At 34.8% G+C, this 17,658-nt stretch overlaps 1 protein-coding gene across 1 annotated transcript; it reads right to left on the bottom strand.

The window, feature by feature from the left end:
* Nucleotides 1-16,800: 16,800 nt before the first annotated feature.
* Nucleotides 16,801-17,658, bottom strand: LOC145572752 (cation/H(+) antiporter 24-like). The gene is made up of 2 exons (XM_081631722.1): nucleotides 17,413-17,658; nucleotides 16,801-17,202 (listed from the first exon to the last, which is right to left on the bottom strand). The coding sequence occupies exons 1-2, from the start codon at nucleotides 17,656-17,658 to the stop codon at nucleotides 16,801-16,803; spliced, it is 648 nt and encodes a 215-aa protein (XP_081487848.1).

Genomic DNA, 17,658 nt, shown 5'->3' with positions numbered 1-17,658 from the left:
TGGCATGAACACACATTGGTCAGATAAGTTTATTTTGATTTCTTCCTTTACTGATCATTTTATAACAACACATTTTTTTTCCTGCTCTTTTATACAGGAAGTACTATGAACATGTTATTTTTTGTGGCCTTTTTCATAGGCACCTTGAACTTGCTATGCAATAACAATACATTGTCTGCAATTGTTCCGTATATGGAATGACTATTTTGATATTTATAAATCAATTTTCATTTTCATATTACATATATTATTTGCTTAGCATATAATGTGCAATATAAGACTACATATATTTTATGCTACGAGACTAATTTAAAAAACAGATATATTTGATGATCTCCCAAGAAGTATCTTAAAAAAAATGACTTGTTCAAATTATATTAAACAAATAATAAACTAAAAAGCTTCAGTTTCAAAAAAAAACTATTTTTAAACTTCCAAGAATTAACAGAGATGTAAACCAAAAAGTTTTGCAATATTCATAAGTCCCAATAAAATTTCAGCAGTGAAATATCTATTGGTTAACCAAGAATCATCATGGTAAGTTTATTTCCACTGGACAATACACACTATGACTTCTCAGCCAATCAGAAGACTTCTCCTTTTTAAAAAGAGTGAGTTCACGTGCTGTCCTTGTTCTATTTAAAAGAACTTTCTTGCTTTCAAAATGCTTATCACAATTCTCTCTTAAAAAATAGTATCTCTGCAGCTGGTAGCTCATACTTTTCAATTGTTAAGGTATGTGCATTAATGTTCTTGTTTTCATTTCTTTACAGAATTTGCTTCTTACATGTCTTCAATAAATAGCATGACTTCATTAATGGTGTTGATTGTTATTACTTTATTATTATCTTTGCTGCACTTCTTGTTACTATAGCACTTCTATACTTAGTGTTAATAAATGTTTCTCTGACCATATATTGGTTAAGTTCCTAGCCTTATACTCATTACTCTGCTAGATACTACGGAATTACGGAATAGATTGTATATTGGAGTATATTGTACATTCTCCGCGTGTTTTTCTTAATTGACATGTTTCAGCTTTGAGCATGTCTTCTTTCATTTAATATAGTATTACAAGCCTATATTTAAGATTCCTAACTTGTTTGCTAATACATAGTTCATATAGTTCTTATTACAAACCACACTGCTATCTTTCTAATAGTGTTCCCAACAACTTCACTGTCAATTTATCTGATATTGTCTAATAAAATTGCTGCACTTATTTTAAAAAATGAAACTAAATTATTACTGCTACATTCAACAAATTTAGTGCTGCTTAGGGTGTATTTCATTTATGTAAAAAACATCAACTTCACTGTTAGTTTATGTGATATTTTCTGATTACATTACTGGGCGTATTTGTGAAACTGAAACTTAATTATTATTGCTAATTCAGAAATTTAGTGCTCCTTAGGATGTATTTTATTTGTCTAAGGAAAACTACTGATACATCTAGAACCCTTTGCCTTTTTCAATTTTGATCGTATATGTGTTACAAATTCTAGAAAAATATATTCATACAGAGTTTATTAACCAAATTTTGTATAATTATTTAGCTAATGTTAAAGAACATGTTTTTTTGTTAAATTGCACATCATAAATTATATACCTTGATTTATGAACAAAATTTTTCAACATTTTGGAACAAGGTTCACTAATAATCTCAAGTCAAGTGATTCTATACAACCTATAAGATTGTTAAATTGTATGAAATAACCTTTTCTTGTATGTAAATGAACTAAATGAAACCTCAATATGTGCCTCTCGATAAGCTAACTCCCAAAAACAAGAGGTACAAGATTAAGGTTAAGGTGAAGGGGAAGTCTCCTGCAAAATATCCAGAAGGCAAGAAAGCTTTCCAGAAGCTTGTATTTGAAGATGATGAGGTATATATAATGCTCTGAATTTTGTTGTGTAGTTAGCTAAAGAAATTAGACATGTTCTGATACATTTTAATGGCGTGCTGTTAGGGGAATGAAATGAGAGGGACTTTGTTTGAAGATGACATTGAGAACTTTAAGACTGTTTTGGAGCACCAGAAAGAATACATCATATCAGATGCACCAATCAGGAATACCAATCCCATGTTTTGTCACAAAGAAGGTGACTACTACCTGTCTTTTGGAGGCACAACAGCAATTCAATCACTCAATCCCAATTCTGGTCCTATTGTGCCAAAATACACTCCCATTGCTGAAGTCCCACCTACAAGCATTGAAGATGATCGCTATGGTAATATATATTATGTACTGTGGTATTTTTCTTTCTATTGCAGCTTACTTCTTAACCCTTATTATGTGGCTTATGTGTAGATATTCTTGGATTCATTGTGCATTTGGAAGACACACGCAAGAAAAAAACAAGCAATGGTTATGAATTTGATGTGCGAGACATTGTTGTTGTGGATGCCAGTGTGTAAAGGTTACATTAACAGATACATTCAAGCAAATGAAACTTATTTATATGTTTTCTTTTAATAATGATTTGATATATATGCAGGATGGCTGATGCTCTTGTTATTTCTGTGTATGGAGAGTTAGCTACTAAAGAGTGTGCCAAATTAGCTTCTTGGTGTGAATCTTTCCTAGTGGTCAGTTTCCGACACTTGAAGGCAGCCACCCATGGAGGTTAATTCCTACTCAAAATACTAGAATCATGTACCTTAACTATATTATGGCTTATTTTTTATTTCGTTGCATAGGATTCTCCTTGGCATCTTCTATGTCCACAGTAATTGATCCCGATCCAGCAGGTCTTGAAGTTAGTGCACTGAAAGCTTGGTAAGTTCATATAATTTTTAAAGCTATTTTACTTTCAAGACACTTGAGTATAATTTTTAAAACTATTTTGTTTTCAAAATACTTGAGTAATGGTTGCAACTTTGTATAGGACAGGGTGCTGGAAAATGAAGATCGCCTTACTAATCATGTGGTGCACCAACTGCAGCCCAGGGAAGCTAGCAACTCAAATGTCCTGACTTCAGTTGAAGATCTGAAGTAGAAAACAGTAATGAAATTTTCATTATTTATACATATGGAGATTACATCCTATAAATATTACATTCAATGAATTATTTTGATGTTAATTTCTGCACTTGCAGCCTCTAACAACTACTGCACATGAGCGCCACTGGCTCAAAATCGCAATACCAACTGCACAAAAAGAGGATATTATTGCTTATGTTGGATGCAGCGTTTGTGGTAACCACTGTGACAATGTTCACGCAGCTAAATTTTACTGTGATAAGTGCAACGATACTTGCATTACAGAAAAGAGGTGAAATACCATTTCACTAACATCATAACTTGCATCCTGTTCTATTGCTAACTATACCTGACTTCTTACAGGGTCAGTATCACCTTCTATGCAGCCGATGATATTACAACAATTCGGTTAACTGCATATGGGAAGTAGTGTGAAAAATTATTGGGCCTGAAAGAAGCAGAACTGATTGAAAAGAAGGTAAAAACATTCAATATGCTGTTCTTAGTTAATAACCTATTGTCCATACTTTAAAGTAAACCAGACCACACCTTAATTAACTGTTTTTCTTTGTTATGCATATATCAGGCTGGGATGGCTTTGACACATTAGCTGCTGCACTTAAAGGAAAACCAGTAAAAGTTGAAGTTGGGCCAACAGGTGCAATCAAGAGGGTTGGCTACCTCAAATGGGTTATCAAATCAGTTGTTACAGAAGCACCCGTGAATGCCAAATCAGTTGGTACAAAAGAAATCGCGGATGCCAAATCAGTTGCCACGAAAGAAGTCATGACTGCCAAAACAGCTGCTCCAAAAGAAGTCAAGAATGTCGAATCAGTTGCTCCAAAATAAGTCATGAATGCCAAGAACTAAGGCTTCTTGTAAGAACACGTTATATCGAACAAGAGTTGCTTGTCATTTTGAACGTGTTCTTGCTGGACACCTTTTGAAACAATAGTAGGTTCCTTTTGCACAAGTCACTGGAAATGATTTTGTACTCCTTAAATGCTCTGCCATGTGAACTTTTATATAATTTGTGTACTTGCGTAACAACTTATGTATGGTTATCATGCCTAACTTCAAAACTAAGACCTTATGGCTGTACTTTTTTTATGCAAGCATGATGACCAACAAATTTCAGGTCAAGCAATTGTTGCTTTTATGTCCTATATTCCTTAGTGATGGCTTATTTGGTGTTGAGTGATGACCTTGAAATAGGCCAAGCATGTTCTAATTAAGATATTCAAAGACTGCAAAATGATACCATGGTTTTTAATTACTACATCAATTTGGTTCCAAGTTAGGAATCAATTTGAATAATAAATCTAATTAAATTTTACTTCAAGTACTATCAGTGTAACTACCAAATTGAAGAACAAAATATTTCACCCAAAATATATCACACATTTCAGACCAAATTTGCAGCCAACATATTTCAAGCAAAACATTTCAAATTAAAAAACTGAATAGCATAGATAAATATGGATTATAAGGTATAACCAAGATATCCATACACCTTATATTACTAAATATCCAAAACAGATTCCTTATATAAACGAAGGCATCCAATCCTTACAAGCATAACAAAAATGGATTGAAGCCAATACTTAGAACAATAAAATAGGATAAAGAGTACTTTAACAACTACATAATTTCTAAATTACTAATAACTTAATCTAACTAATGGCTCTAATCTGAATTAAATCCATATGCATCATCATCACTATGAGAGACCTCAGGGGAGTGATAATGGTATGGATCACCAAAATCATCCTCCGAGGTATCCTTTTCAGTTCGCTGCTCCTCATTTCCTTCCTCATCATCTTCTTCGTCCTCGACCTCTGGCCCTCCTTGCTGTGGCTGTGGTTGCCCTCCTTGAACTACATTGGCATTGCCTTCTTGAATTGCAGGTTGTTGTTGAACCTCTCCAGCTCGAGCAACAACTGATGACGGGATGACTTGCTTCTCAACGGTCTCCTCATCACTTATATCCATATCGGCCTCCCCGCTTTCAACACCATCAGCTTGAATCTCATTGAACTCACTACACTCACCCTTGCTTTTACATGTTGGCCCTCTAAAACCCACAACTTTTCCCATCCTCACCGGTTTTTCGTCCTTATCACTATCAACTTCAATTGGACAGTCAAAAGAGCTCCCAATTTTAGGCTTCTTATCCTTCTTCCTGTTTCGAGCTACTTCATCACACTTAGCAATTTGAGCATCAACATCCTTCATCTCCTCCATTAACATGTCCAGCTTCTTGGTAGCTTCCAACCAGTTTTCAGCCGCTGCAAAATATTGCCCCCTCAAATTATCTTTTCTTTTACCAAGAAAATTGCGATACCAATCATCAAAAATGGAATCATCATCACTCCCTGCCATGGAGAAATTCAAGAATAAAATGGAAGAAAGGAGATTGAAATGCAAAGACGTTTATGAATACAGAGAACTCAAACCTTGGCAAAGAAAATGGAAGATAGAAAGTTAAATAAAAGGGCCTTTTCAATACAGAAAAGGGATAGAGGTTGGTGGCCATTAAAGAGTCAAGCCGTCACTTTTAGTGTGTCTCTTCGAATGTCTTTCATAGCATGCAAGACGAAAAAATTGTACTGTTTCATATAATACACGTAAACCAAAAAGACACTTTAGATCAAAACATCTTATTATCCGATATTGTTATACATATCAACTACATAAGCATTTTCCAAAAATAGAATCTAAGTTTCTTTCTTAATTGTTCAGTTTAATACGTTACATATACAAACGCCATATAATAATTTCACTCGGCAATCTGAAATAATCATCTATATTAAATAAAACACATTTAAATATTTTCAATAATTCGCCAAAAAATTCAAAATGAATATTATTCATTTACCAAACATATTTAATTTGGCTTATTTCGTTTTTATTAAATTCCTTCGTGTTTGTAAAAAAAAAAAGGAAAATAGATCTACTTCATTTAATCAACGATAGTTTTTCCAGTGAATTCAATAACCAACAATATTGAATGCCTCCCACATTTTACATGGGTTATTGTTTAAGATATTTACATATCAAATCCTATTAATTAACACATTGTTATTATTTTGATATATCTATCACCCCAACATCTTAAATGTTTTTCAATAGGAAATTTAGACATTCAACTTGTTAATACTAAATTAAAGGATTGTTATATAATGTTGTCAGTTCATTCGACTTGTTGATTCATATTTGATTTATTTATCCCAACAACCAAAATGTTGTGCGCGCATCGCGCGCGTGCACCACAACTAGTACTTTAAAAAAACAAAAAACCAAAAAACAGAAAACCACAACAATGTCAAATGAACCCTAAGTTAACTAACTATGAACTTACAACTTTTTAATTCTATTTGGACTACTCCATCAAATCAGGCCTCCTTCAGAATGGTTTCCTTCTAATGCAAATGGTTAACCTATGTTGATTTGATTAAGCTATTTCCAAAAGTTATCATTTATAAATAAAACAAATTGGGTCGGTCAGACTAGTTTTTTAAAAAAAATTCTGTGGATGCGGATGCACAATGCTTGGTGCATCCGGTTTTATTTAAAAAAAGGCGGAATGAACATTTAGTTGTTCAATAAAAAACATATAGTTGTTTTGTAAAAAACATATAGCTATTTTATAAAGAACATCTAGTTTTTATATGTTTTTTTTGTAAATCTAAAGAACATTTGTAATATTAGTAAAGAACATGATAATATTAAAGAACATTATTCATATAGTAAATGTACATTTGGTATAAATGATCATGTATGTATATGAAAAAGTACATTTTACTGTATTATAATGTACATTGTATTATATTCTAATGAACATATATGTTATAATGTTGGTTACATGTTTAATGTACATTGTATTATTTGGATCATGTAAGTATATGAAAAAAGAACATTTTACTGTATTTTAATGTACATTGTATTATTTGGATCCACAACTTTTTCTAAATTTGTCTAATTGCTTGTTTTCTTCTTCCAAAATGTATTAATCGGTCGATCTTCTTCAAGAACTCATTTTATTTATCATTGTAACAACAAAATTACATCAAAATTGCAATTAATTCCCAATAAAATCAAATATTACAATTTTCAATCAAATTTATAAAAAACAAACACTCAAACTCAAAATAAACAAGTATGAATGTCAAATAAACAAGTATGAATGTCGAATTTGGTCTTACCTTTCGTTTTTATTTGTCATCTTGAACAATTTTAGACTCAAAATTTCGAATTTCTTGAAATTTTGCTTGAGGTTTGAGGAATTTAAATGGGTTTGAAGTTTTGTTTGGAGAGAGAAAGTGAACTTTTGGTAAAAAAAAATTTGAAATAATTTGTAATTAATATATGGTAAAAAAAAAATAATTATAGTACTATTTATCTATTTCATTATACAAAATTTCTTTCAAAAAAAAATATATATATACAAAATTGTCACAAAAATCTAATGTACATTATAAATGAACACTATGCTCTTTTATATATATGTCCATGTACATTATAAATAAACACTGTTCTTTTACATGTCCATGTACATTAGTATATACTTGCATGTTCATTCTGCCTTTTTGTATTTTAGAGCGAATGCACCATGCGGATCGTGCATCCGCCTCCACGAACCAAGCTTTGCTAATTTTTAACACCTATTCATGGATATGAATTGGTTACTAATTAAGCTACTAATAATATAAATTATATTTACTCCTTCATCTTGAATCTCAACCCTTCATATTTAATTAAATGATCTTATCCATTAATATTTGACTTTTAACAAGATGGAAAAAAAAAAATAATCTACTTTCGTATGTATAAACCATGAAACCAATAAAGCAATAAGATACTTTCCAAAATTTATATATTCAAAACGTAAAATAATCATCTTTCTTCCTCATTCGTTCTCAACAACATAGGGACTTGGTGAGATTGATTTACAGGTTACAAAACATTTCATACTTCCTCCGTTTTTATTTTATTGTACCATTAGGACTTTTACACTATTTACTTAATTTTCTTTGACCATCATTTGTGATTTATACATTAGGAAAAATATAGTCATGTGGGATCTAGTTAGATTCGTATCGAACTCTACTTTTCAATTATCAAATTTTTATAATTTTTTACAAAAGTATAATTGAAGATATTGATAGCTAAAGTAATGCATTGGCAAGCGTAAAATCTCTTATGGTGCAATAAAAAAGAACGGAGGAAGTATACATTTTGAACATCTCGACTTTGAAAATTAAGATATAAGCTAGCTTTTTGAATATTTCACTTAACTTTTTGAAAGTTTCATTATCAATTTTTTGAAAGAGGACTTCCAAAGGGAAGTTAGTGATGTATGAATAAATACATAACGAGGGGCATGAAGTTCATTTCACGTAAATACATTTCTGAATTTAGAGTAGTACTAGTGGGTGATCAATTATATCACTAGATGATCAAATGGTATCATTGAACATTTTAGTGGTACTATTTATGTACGTAGTGGTACTATATATTCATTCAGTGGTACTCACTACATGTAGAAATAGTATCACTACATAGTCAATGGTATTATCTAAGCTTTCAACGGTACATTTAAAAAGTGGCCCCACTAACCCATCTCTCTCCTCCTTTAATTTCTCTCACCCCCATGTGCTTTTTAATATTTTATTATTTGTTATGCATTTGCAAATGCATCACTAACCTCCCTCACTACTTCCTCTTTTTGAAATACTCTTTGTGAACCAGACTCAATTAATACTTTGTTTTATTTTTTATGGATAGTTATTTTGTTAGCATAATTATATTAAGTAATGGTGTAAATTAATTCTTATAATGACTATATTTTCATTGTAGCCATTGTAAATTTAATCTATTCTTAATTATTATCAATATTTACCAAAGTTGGGGATTGTTTTAATTTTATAAACCGTCAAATATAAGTTTAACATAAAAATTGTGTACACATGAAACTCGAGAACACATTTTGATGTTATCAGTTACAAATTGAGATTAAAAAAAATTAAAAAAAATGAAAAAAATGAAAACAAAAAAACTGATCTAGTAACAACCCCATGGTATACATTGTGGATCTCTTAATACTTGTTGTTGCACTATCAATACAGATCCACCTGAGGTATTAACATCCATGGACACCAAAAAATCACCTATTACTAGTTCGGGATTTTCACTCCAATCTGATAAACCCTCCAATAAAATTGGATTAATTCCATTTTCCCTCCCAACAATCCAAAGATCTACCGGAATGCTATTGTTCAACGATTGTATAGCCGAAACAGTATCAAGACCATTTTTCACAAAAACTTCCTTGTACACAACTTTGTCATTCCACTCATTTTGTACCCAAAAACAAGTTACCACTCCATCATCCATCTTCCTTTCAGACTTAAGATGCCCTCTATTCTCACTTGGCAAGAATCGAATCACAATTAACGACACGTAAGGTTGTTCCACCATGCGACCCGCCAACGAAAGAGCCTCACGGGCATCAGGGGACCACCAAGGAATAGCATGACAAATTGACGGTGTATTCGGGGGAACATTGGAGTTGGGTTTGTTCCCCATGTTTCATCATTCTTACATGCCAAAATTCCCACGGAGCAAGGTGCATGGGATAATGTATTAGCATTTGACGATTGTACCCCTGGCCTTATGCAAATTGAATAATCACTCCCATCCTTAATACTTTTTTATGGAACGGTAAAATTATTAATTTAACCTTGTACAACAAGGCAATTTCACATATGTCTTGGTACATTGTTCGATTTGGGGTAACACTAGTAAAACTTCTCATAGTAATGTAATCCGTACGAGCCTCTGCGTAGTGCTTGATTGCACTATGTATGACCTCGTTGTTGTTGTCCCAATACGCGTTAATATGCTTCGCGTGATCGATAAACATTGGGGTGCCTCGCCCGAGTTCGATTAGGTAAAGAGTGAAAACCGTAAATGGGTTGTTTGAAGTTGGATTTGCTAAGTCCAAGAAGCTAAGTAGGTTGGCCACACTTTCTTGGTCATAAATGCATGCAAGGATTCGTAGTTCAGAGCCTTTCACCGTGTGCTCTATGGTTCTTTTTTTGTTGACCAAGTATGACTTTGTTGGATCATACATGTAGCCGATTATCGGGCAGCATATGGCCGTCACTATGGTTGTCATAATCACTGTCAATGAGAAAGATGGTATCTTTATGATCTGCATTTGAACATCCAAAGAATAAAATTATACGTTTGTCTCAACACACGTTAAGATAATATATATAATGAACTTATACCTTTAATTCCATCCAGTGAAGGCATAGAAAATACTCGGTTTGACCTTTAAGGATAAGCATGATGCTCAGAATAAATGAATCTTTATACGACACCTCCATAAATCGGGCCAACATAACATTTGTCACAAACTTCGCTAAGATAGCCATAAAAACAATAGTAAAGATGGGAATTAAGGTATTCCAAGATGCAGTCATTGCAAACACGTCCGTGTAAAGTCCAACAGTGGCATATGCAAAGGGCAAAAGAAGGTCATTCAAAATAACCACTGTCTTTCACATAACGTCTACTCCAACTAGAGGCCCATTAGGCATAGCAAGCCCAAGCCAAATAGGCCCAGTTCCAATTGCGGCCCCAATAAAATCAGTAGCGAACCCAATCAGAATAACTGCTAGCAAAATAGCAATAATATAATTTTGGTCCACATTTTTACCTTCAGGAGTTCTCTTATTAATCCATTTTACTACATGTGGTAGGCCTGTAAATAATAAGGTAATAATCCCAATCACCGATAATAAATAATACCACATATAATCCTTCTTTTTTTCTCCTTGCTTCATTGCTTCAAAAATAACAAGCATAGTTAACCCAAAGAAATCACTTAGTACCGCGATTGTTAAGGCAAGACGCCCAATTTCCGATCTTATAAGATTCATTGTTGGAGTATTTGCAATTCTAGTAATGCAAATCGGAGGTTTACCAAGTGAGTGTGCGAGGAGTTACCGAGGGAGTGATATATGCAAGCTAAAAGATCTAGCGAAGGAGCTATAGCTCTAGCAAGGATAGATAGCTTCGGCAAGGCCGAGCTATAGCTCAGGTAAGAGAGAGCTATAGCTCGCTGCTGTTCGCTGGTTGCTGCAAGGCCGAGCTATAGCTCGGATACGAGAGAGCTATAGCTCGCTGGCCATTTGCTTGCGACAGGGGCGAGCAAGAGCTCGAGCGATAGCTCGCACGCTAGCTCGCTGCCTTAGTTGCTCGCTGCTAGGCCGAGCGATAGCTCGCTCGACTGCGAGCGAGAGCTCGGTCGATCAGTTTGCTTTTGGGCGGTGGGCTTGCGTGGGCTAAAAGACCTAATTTCTTGGCTTATTCTTTACTCCATTATTCTCATATAAATACCCTCATACCCCAAATCAATATACGTTATTTTTCATTATTGAAAATTATCTTAAACACACAAACACAAACCTACCTTTGAGATCTGAACAGTTCTTGAGTAATTCCACGCTTCGGGTTCGGGTACACGAATTACGAAGGAGAGTTGCGTTAAACTTGGGGGGCGTGCGTCATCAGGAAACCTGTACCGGTGGTGGCGTATTTCACTTCTAAGGCAGTGGATTATGTTCCATGGCGCAACTGTGAGTTTGAGATCAAGTATTTTTCCCTTTCATCTTCTTTGTTTGTCTTTGGAATCGACAGGTATTTTACCAACAATTTAGAAGCGAAATAGTATTAATTTATTATATTGTTGATTCCTATTCAATTTGGGAAAAAGTATTATTTGGATGAAGAATTTGTATCAAGATTATGTCTTATTAGAGGTGTAATTGACGAAGCTATCAACAAGATTGTAATTTGTTAGGGACAATTGAGTTGATTGTTTGATTTCGGATATTGAATTGGACTTGAAGTATTATGCCATAATGATGCAATTGACTCTTTATATTGGAGTTGAACTAGGTTTCATGAAAACATGCCGAGTTAAGCGAATTGCCAATAAGTTGGAAGATTTAATTTTTATTGATTAAGCAAAAGATTAATGGCACTCAACTGAATAAATTTGATGAGGATTTAATTCTTTGGAATTATCAAGGGAATCAAAGTGGTGCGGCGGTGAGTTGAGGAAATATCATCAATTTTTGATAAGTCAACTATGTCGCATTGATGATTGGATATCATGATTGTCAATTCATGAAATTTAATAGTTGAAGTCCCTGCATCAAGTGGATTAATTTCTAGTTTGTTTAAGCTGAAGGTTGAGTTAACTGACTCTGTTAGTCCGGTGGGTATTGCGATATTGAAGACGTTGCTGCTAGATGTTTCGGAATATAATCTTTAGCTAGGCTCGTCAATAGCTGTGGAACATGCACAAAATCAGATAAGTCCTTCTCAAATAATTATTTTCTAACTTTACATAATATGGTGTCAATTATTATGTGCCCTTGCTAAATATGCATAATTTTATTATTATGAGCTATTCCAATGCAATGTGGGGATGAGATGAGTTAGATCTTGTAACTGACTAGTATGTTAGTTTTACTCTTGTAATTGAGTGGTATTGAGGAGGAAGATCTCCGTAACAGACGTTTATCTGTGGCTATTTGCTTGTTGGTTTGCAAGTAATTTATTTCTGCTAATGTATGTTCTGTCCAATGGTAATTTATTTATTTTCATGATTGGACTTTAATGTGTTTTGTCCTAGTAGATTAGGGATGACATGTATTCTATCTTACGATAGTGTTTTGTTGACCTTATTCCTAATCATGGACATGTTTCGCTGAGCACGGAGTATGTGATAAGCTTGTAAGTGTTCCTTTTTTTTAGATTAAAAAGGGGGACTTAGAATTATTGTTTCTTTTAATTCTTGTGATCTTATTTAGCTTTGTTCACGAACTTGAAATGTACTTAATTTGCTAAAGGTTTAGCAATTATTTCTCTTGTTGATAGTCTAGATGAGACCAGGTTGATTTTTGTGCTTATTAGCAGAATGAAAAGGCTTGACTCAGCAAAGCTAGAATGGTCGTGCAAGTTTAAAGTGTAAGTGCCCCACGTGAGGTAAGGATGGGAATCAACATTCCATATGTCTTTAAATTTATTAATATTCAGTGAATGTTAGTATTGTGGGGGGTTGCAGATATGTTTCAGTTGTTTATTTGTTTAAGTAACTAGTTCACCCAAGAATTTGGTTGATACTCCCTTATTTGTTACCCGATGCATGATTATTCTCATGTGGTATCTGTGATGTGGGGGTTTCCAATAATGAAGAATTGATTTCTATATATGTTTCACGTAAAGCAAGAAGGCTTGTGGGACTGTGGGTGATATGTATACTGAATATGTGCTATGTTTATCATGCATGACCTTGATATGCTAAATCCTGTGAAATGTCTTAAGTATATGATTTCCTATGACATGGCATGTTAGTTTTGCACGTTCATAGAATTTGTTCCTGTTCCTAAGCTTTATTCTGAAACTGATGAGTTCATCACCTAAGGTGTATTTGATTAAAGCTTGAACTAGTTTTGTATCATCTTGGTTTTACTTTCTTGATCGAAAGTTGTATGTAGATGGTTTGTCGTGTGGTATGTTTTCATGTAGTGGTGGATAAAAAAAAAATCATGAAACCATATGAATACGCCTTGATTAACTAGTTGTGGAAAGAAGCATGTTAATGCGAGTTTGCGCTCCTTTGAGTTTATATGCTTGAGAAGAGTATATCTTGCCTTGCTATTAGAAATCCATCTGTTGTAAGTATCTTTCAAGGTGAGTTGAAAGGAGGTTGATTGGAAATGAGTTGAAGGTAAGATACTGTGATGTCAGGATGTATTCTGTAAGTTTGGTGCTGACCCATCTTTGTGACTCACATGGTTTGTTCTAAGCTTGTCTGTTTTGCAGTAAGGTTGCTTAAGCTTCCTAGCATGATTGATTGTAAATCAAGGGTGTGTATTTAAAATGCATGAACAGGGGACAACTTAGAAGATGAGTTTTTCTTGGCATGTGTGTTGAATTTCTTGATGCATGTGTGATGCTACGATGGTTCGCATTGATCGAGTTCATATGCTAGAATGATCATAAGTTGTTAACTTCACATGCATGTTGTTTATTGAGATAAAGATGTATATGCGTCTCAAAGCCAAGAAACAAGTACAAGATAATGAGATAAGCAGAATGGTTCTAGGCAGTAAGCCAATGAACTAGTAAAGGTACGCATTAATCTCAATTTTGTGATGTAGAGAAAGTGTTTTGGTAAATTATATTCATCATGCTTAAGCCAGAGTTATTTTTATGATTTGGCCTTGATGTTTGATTCAAATGTGCTAATGTTTTTGCAATCTAAATGATGAACAAAATTATTCTTGGCGTGAAGTGGTTTTGTTGTGAACTACATTGTTCATTCTGTTTGTCAAGAGAAAAATTACTCAATTATTGCTTGAGTTTCGATTAGTACAGGGATGAAGGTTAAAGTGAGAAAGATTCTCAAGTACCTGTCCAGTAAGTTAGACGATGATTGAATGAACAACAATGATTAGTTGAACCTCTTCAGTGTATGGTTTTTACATGATGAAAGGTGATGCTCTATTTCTAGTGAGCTGCAAAACAAATTGGTGTACACTATCCATTATGAAGCAAAGGTTCATAAGATTGGATGACGTGTGTCAAGAAAATGATTGTTGCAAAAATTAATCTCTGGAAGTTTGTCCATTGTGGGGGTAAGTTAATCCTCATGTATGTTCTCTACATTATTTTTCACAAGTGTCTATGTATGTTGTCAGGAACTACAGATGTAGTGACAGAGTTAGACAGATCATGTGGAGGTGATACTCATGTTAGAGTATGTGAAAGCAAAGAAGAATCAAGCAGGTCCTTATACAAGGATGAAGCACAGGTAAGTGCTTGATTGTCTAAGGGAAGATAGTTAAGATCCTGTGGGGTATTTTAAATTATTCCAGAGACAAAGATTTAAAAAAGATGAGTCTACGTTTGGAAGTGATCTGGCTTGATAACCCTCTAATTTATATGGTTATGAGATGCTTTGGTAGACTTGTTTCTTGATGTTTACAGGTTGAGCTTTAAGTGCTCTTAATATGTCCATAACCCAGGTTGGGTAGTCAATTGAGCCAGCTTACATGGACACACCGAAGTGTTTTAATTTGTTGAACTTTTGTTCACCTGAATGGGTCTAGAGCCTTGTTTTGGTTGATTCATTGTTGAATTTACACCATTTATGTTTATTGAATCTATAACTATTTTCAGTGGTTTGTTGATCAGGTGGATTCATTAAGGTTGAGCGTGGCTCTTAATGTCATTTGTCCAGTTATTCTTTGAGCAGGGATTGATAATGGTTCTTAAGTGGATTTAAGACCATTAGCCCAGTAGCTCTTAGAGTAGGATTGATAATGACACCGAAGATGGGAGGTTGAGCATCGCTTGCTCTTAATACTACTAGCCCGGTTGCTTGAGAGTAGGGAACGATAGTGATCCTTAAATGAATTAGAATCACTAGCCCAGTTATTACTCGAGTAGGGAACGATAGTGGTACCGAATGACTGAGGTTGGGAGTATCCCTTAATGCATCTAGCCTAAGAGCTCGTTGAGCAGTGGATTGATAGATGCACCGACGAGTTGACATGGTTGAACTTTTCGTTCTTAATGTTCTTATTCCATTGCATAGAAAATCTTGGGTTTGCGAGGTGCTTGAATGTGTTTTAAGCCTGCATGGAAATACCCTAGATGTGCTGGGAATGTGTTTATACACAGACGGAACACCTACGTGAGTACGAGGGGTGGCCTCCTTCAAGGGAAAATGTGGTGTAGTTTTCCTGAAGTACTCATGAGAGCCCAAGGTGTTGGCCAAGATTGGCGGAATTACTCAAGTTCAAAAGGTGAAGTATGTGATACATGTTCCTTCCTCGCTCCTGGGAGTTCGAACCTTTGGATACTCACCAGAAGAGTGTTGAATACATGTGTCACTAAGGCGTTAGTTCAAACCTTATGGATACTAGTGCTTAAGTACCTAACCTTTCATTTTACTGTTCAGATTTCATGATCTCATGTCCGTTTTGCATTAGTGGGGGATTGTTGGAGTATTTGCAATTCTAGTAATGCAAATCGGAGGTTTACCAAGTGAGTGTGCGAGGAGTTACCGAGGGAGTGATATATGCAAGCTAAAAGATCTAGCGAAGGAGCTATAGCTCTAGCAAGGATAGATAGCTTCGGCAAGGCCGAGCTATAGCTCAGGTAAGAGAGAGCTATAGCTCGCTGCTGTTCGTTGGTCGCTGCAAGGCCGAGCTATAGCTCGGATACGAGAGAGCTATAGCTCGCTGGCCATTTGCTTGCGACAGGGGCGAGCGAGAGCTCGAGCGATAGCTTGTACGCTAGCTCGCTGCCTTAGTTGCTCGCTGCTAGGCCGAGCGATAGCTCGCTCGACTGCGAGCGAGAGCTCAGTCGATCAGTTTGCTTTTGGGCGATGGGCTTGTGTGGGCTAAAAGACCTAATTTCTTGGCTTATTCTTTACTCCATTATTCTCATATAAATACCCTCATACCCCAAAATCAATATACGTTATTTTTCATTATTGAAAATTATCTTAAACACACAAACACAAACCTACCTTTGAGATCTGAACAGTTCTTGAGTAATTCCACGCTTCGGGTTCGGGTACACGAATTACGAAGGAGAGTTGCGTTAAACTTGGGGGGCGTGCGTCATCAGGAAACCTGTACCGGTGGTGGCGTATTTCGCTTCTAAGGCAGTGGATTATGTTCCATGGCGCAACTGTGAGTTTGAGATCAAGTATTTTTCCCTTTCATCTTCTTTGTCTGTCTTTGGAATCGACAGGTATTTTACCAACATTCATGTCTGTTAAAATGAAGTAAACAACTTGGAATGATGTAAAAATCATGGATAAAGGAATTGTAAGCATGGAAGAATGTATTTGTAGCGCCGGGTCTAAGAACTCTCTAATGGATTTCATTATGCACAACATGATCACGATTGGGAATATCGCCCCGTCAAATGAAATCACCCATATTTTTTTCCCGACCTTGGTGATCGCTGCTAAGTCCGTGTTCGCCCCCGCCAAAAACATGAAAAACATGAACCCTATGATCCCGATATTTTTTATTAGAAATTTTGTGATATCCGGTATGACATACTTTTCAAAGGTCTCGTAGCGACCTAGGAACAATGGTCCGAGGAGTATGCCCGCCTACACACACAAACATATTTAGAGTTACTATTTTTATAGAAAAAAAAAAGTACAGTACCTATTATGATTTTTAATCTAAGGAAGTCATATTACAATGATATATACATAATTTAATCCTAAATGTCAAAATAGTACTATCCTATTAAATGAAAATAATTAATTTATTCATCATCATAAAAATACAACTTAAGATAAATGAACAAGACATACCAAAACATCAGACACGACTTTAGTTTGCTTGAGAGGCTTGAAAAGAAAGCGCAAAATATTGCTGAAAACAAGAACTATTGATATTTGTAAAAGGATAACGGTGAAGGAGGATTCAAAAGGATTATTTTTGCCTTGAAATATTGAGAAGACATTATTTGCATCAACTCCTAAGCAAATTGTCTCATCAACTCTGCCTCGATAATCTATCGCAGTAGTTTTATTTAGCTCGTTTTGATTTTGGTCCAT

Source organism: Chenopodium album, chromosome 12, assembly GCF_948465745.1.
Source record: "Chenopodium album chromosome 12, dcCheAlbu1.1, whole genome shotgun sequence".
Lineage (NCBI taxonomy): Eukaryota > Viridiplantae > Streptophyta > Magnoliopsida > Caryophyllales > Amaranthaceae > Chenopodium > Chenopodium album.
This window is presented reverse-complemented; position numbering and strand designations above follow the sequence as displayed.

What these genes read in the sequence shown, in the direction of transcription:
- LOC145572752 (XM_081631722.1), bottom strand. Translation starts at nt 17,658, where the DNA reads ATGGACCAAAATCAAAACGAGCTAAATAAAACTACTGCGATAGATTAT. An exon ending in AAGTCGTGTCTGATGTTTTG is followed by an intron (nt 17,203 to 17,412) that starts GTATGTCTTGTT and finishes TTGTGTGTGTAG; the next exon opens with GCGGGCATACTCCTCGGACC.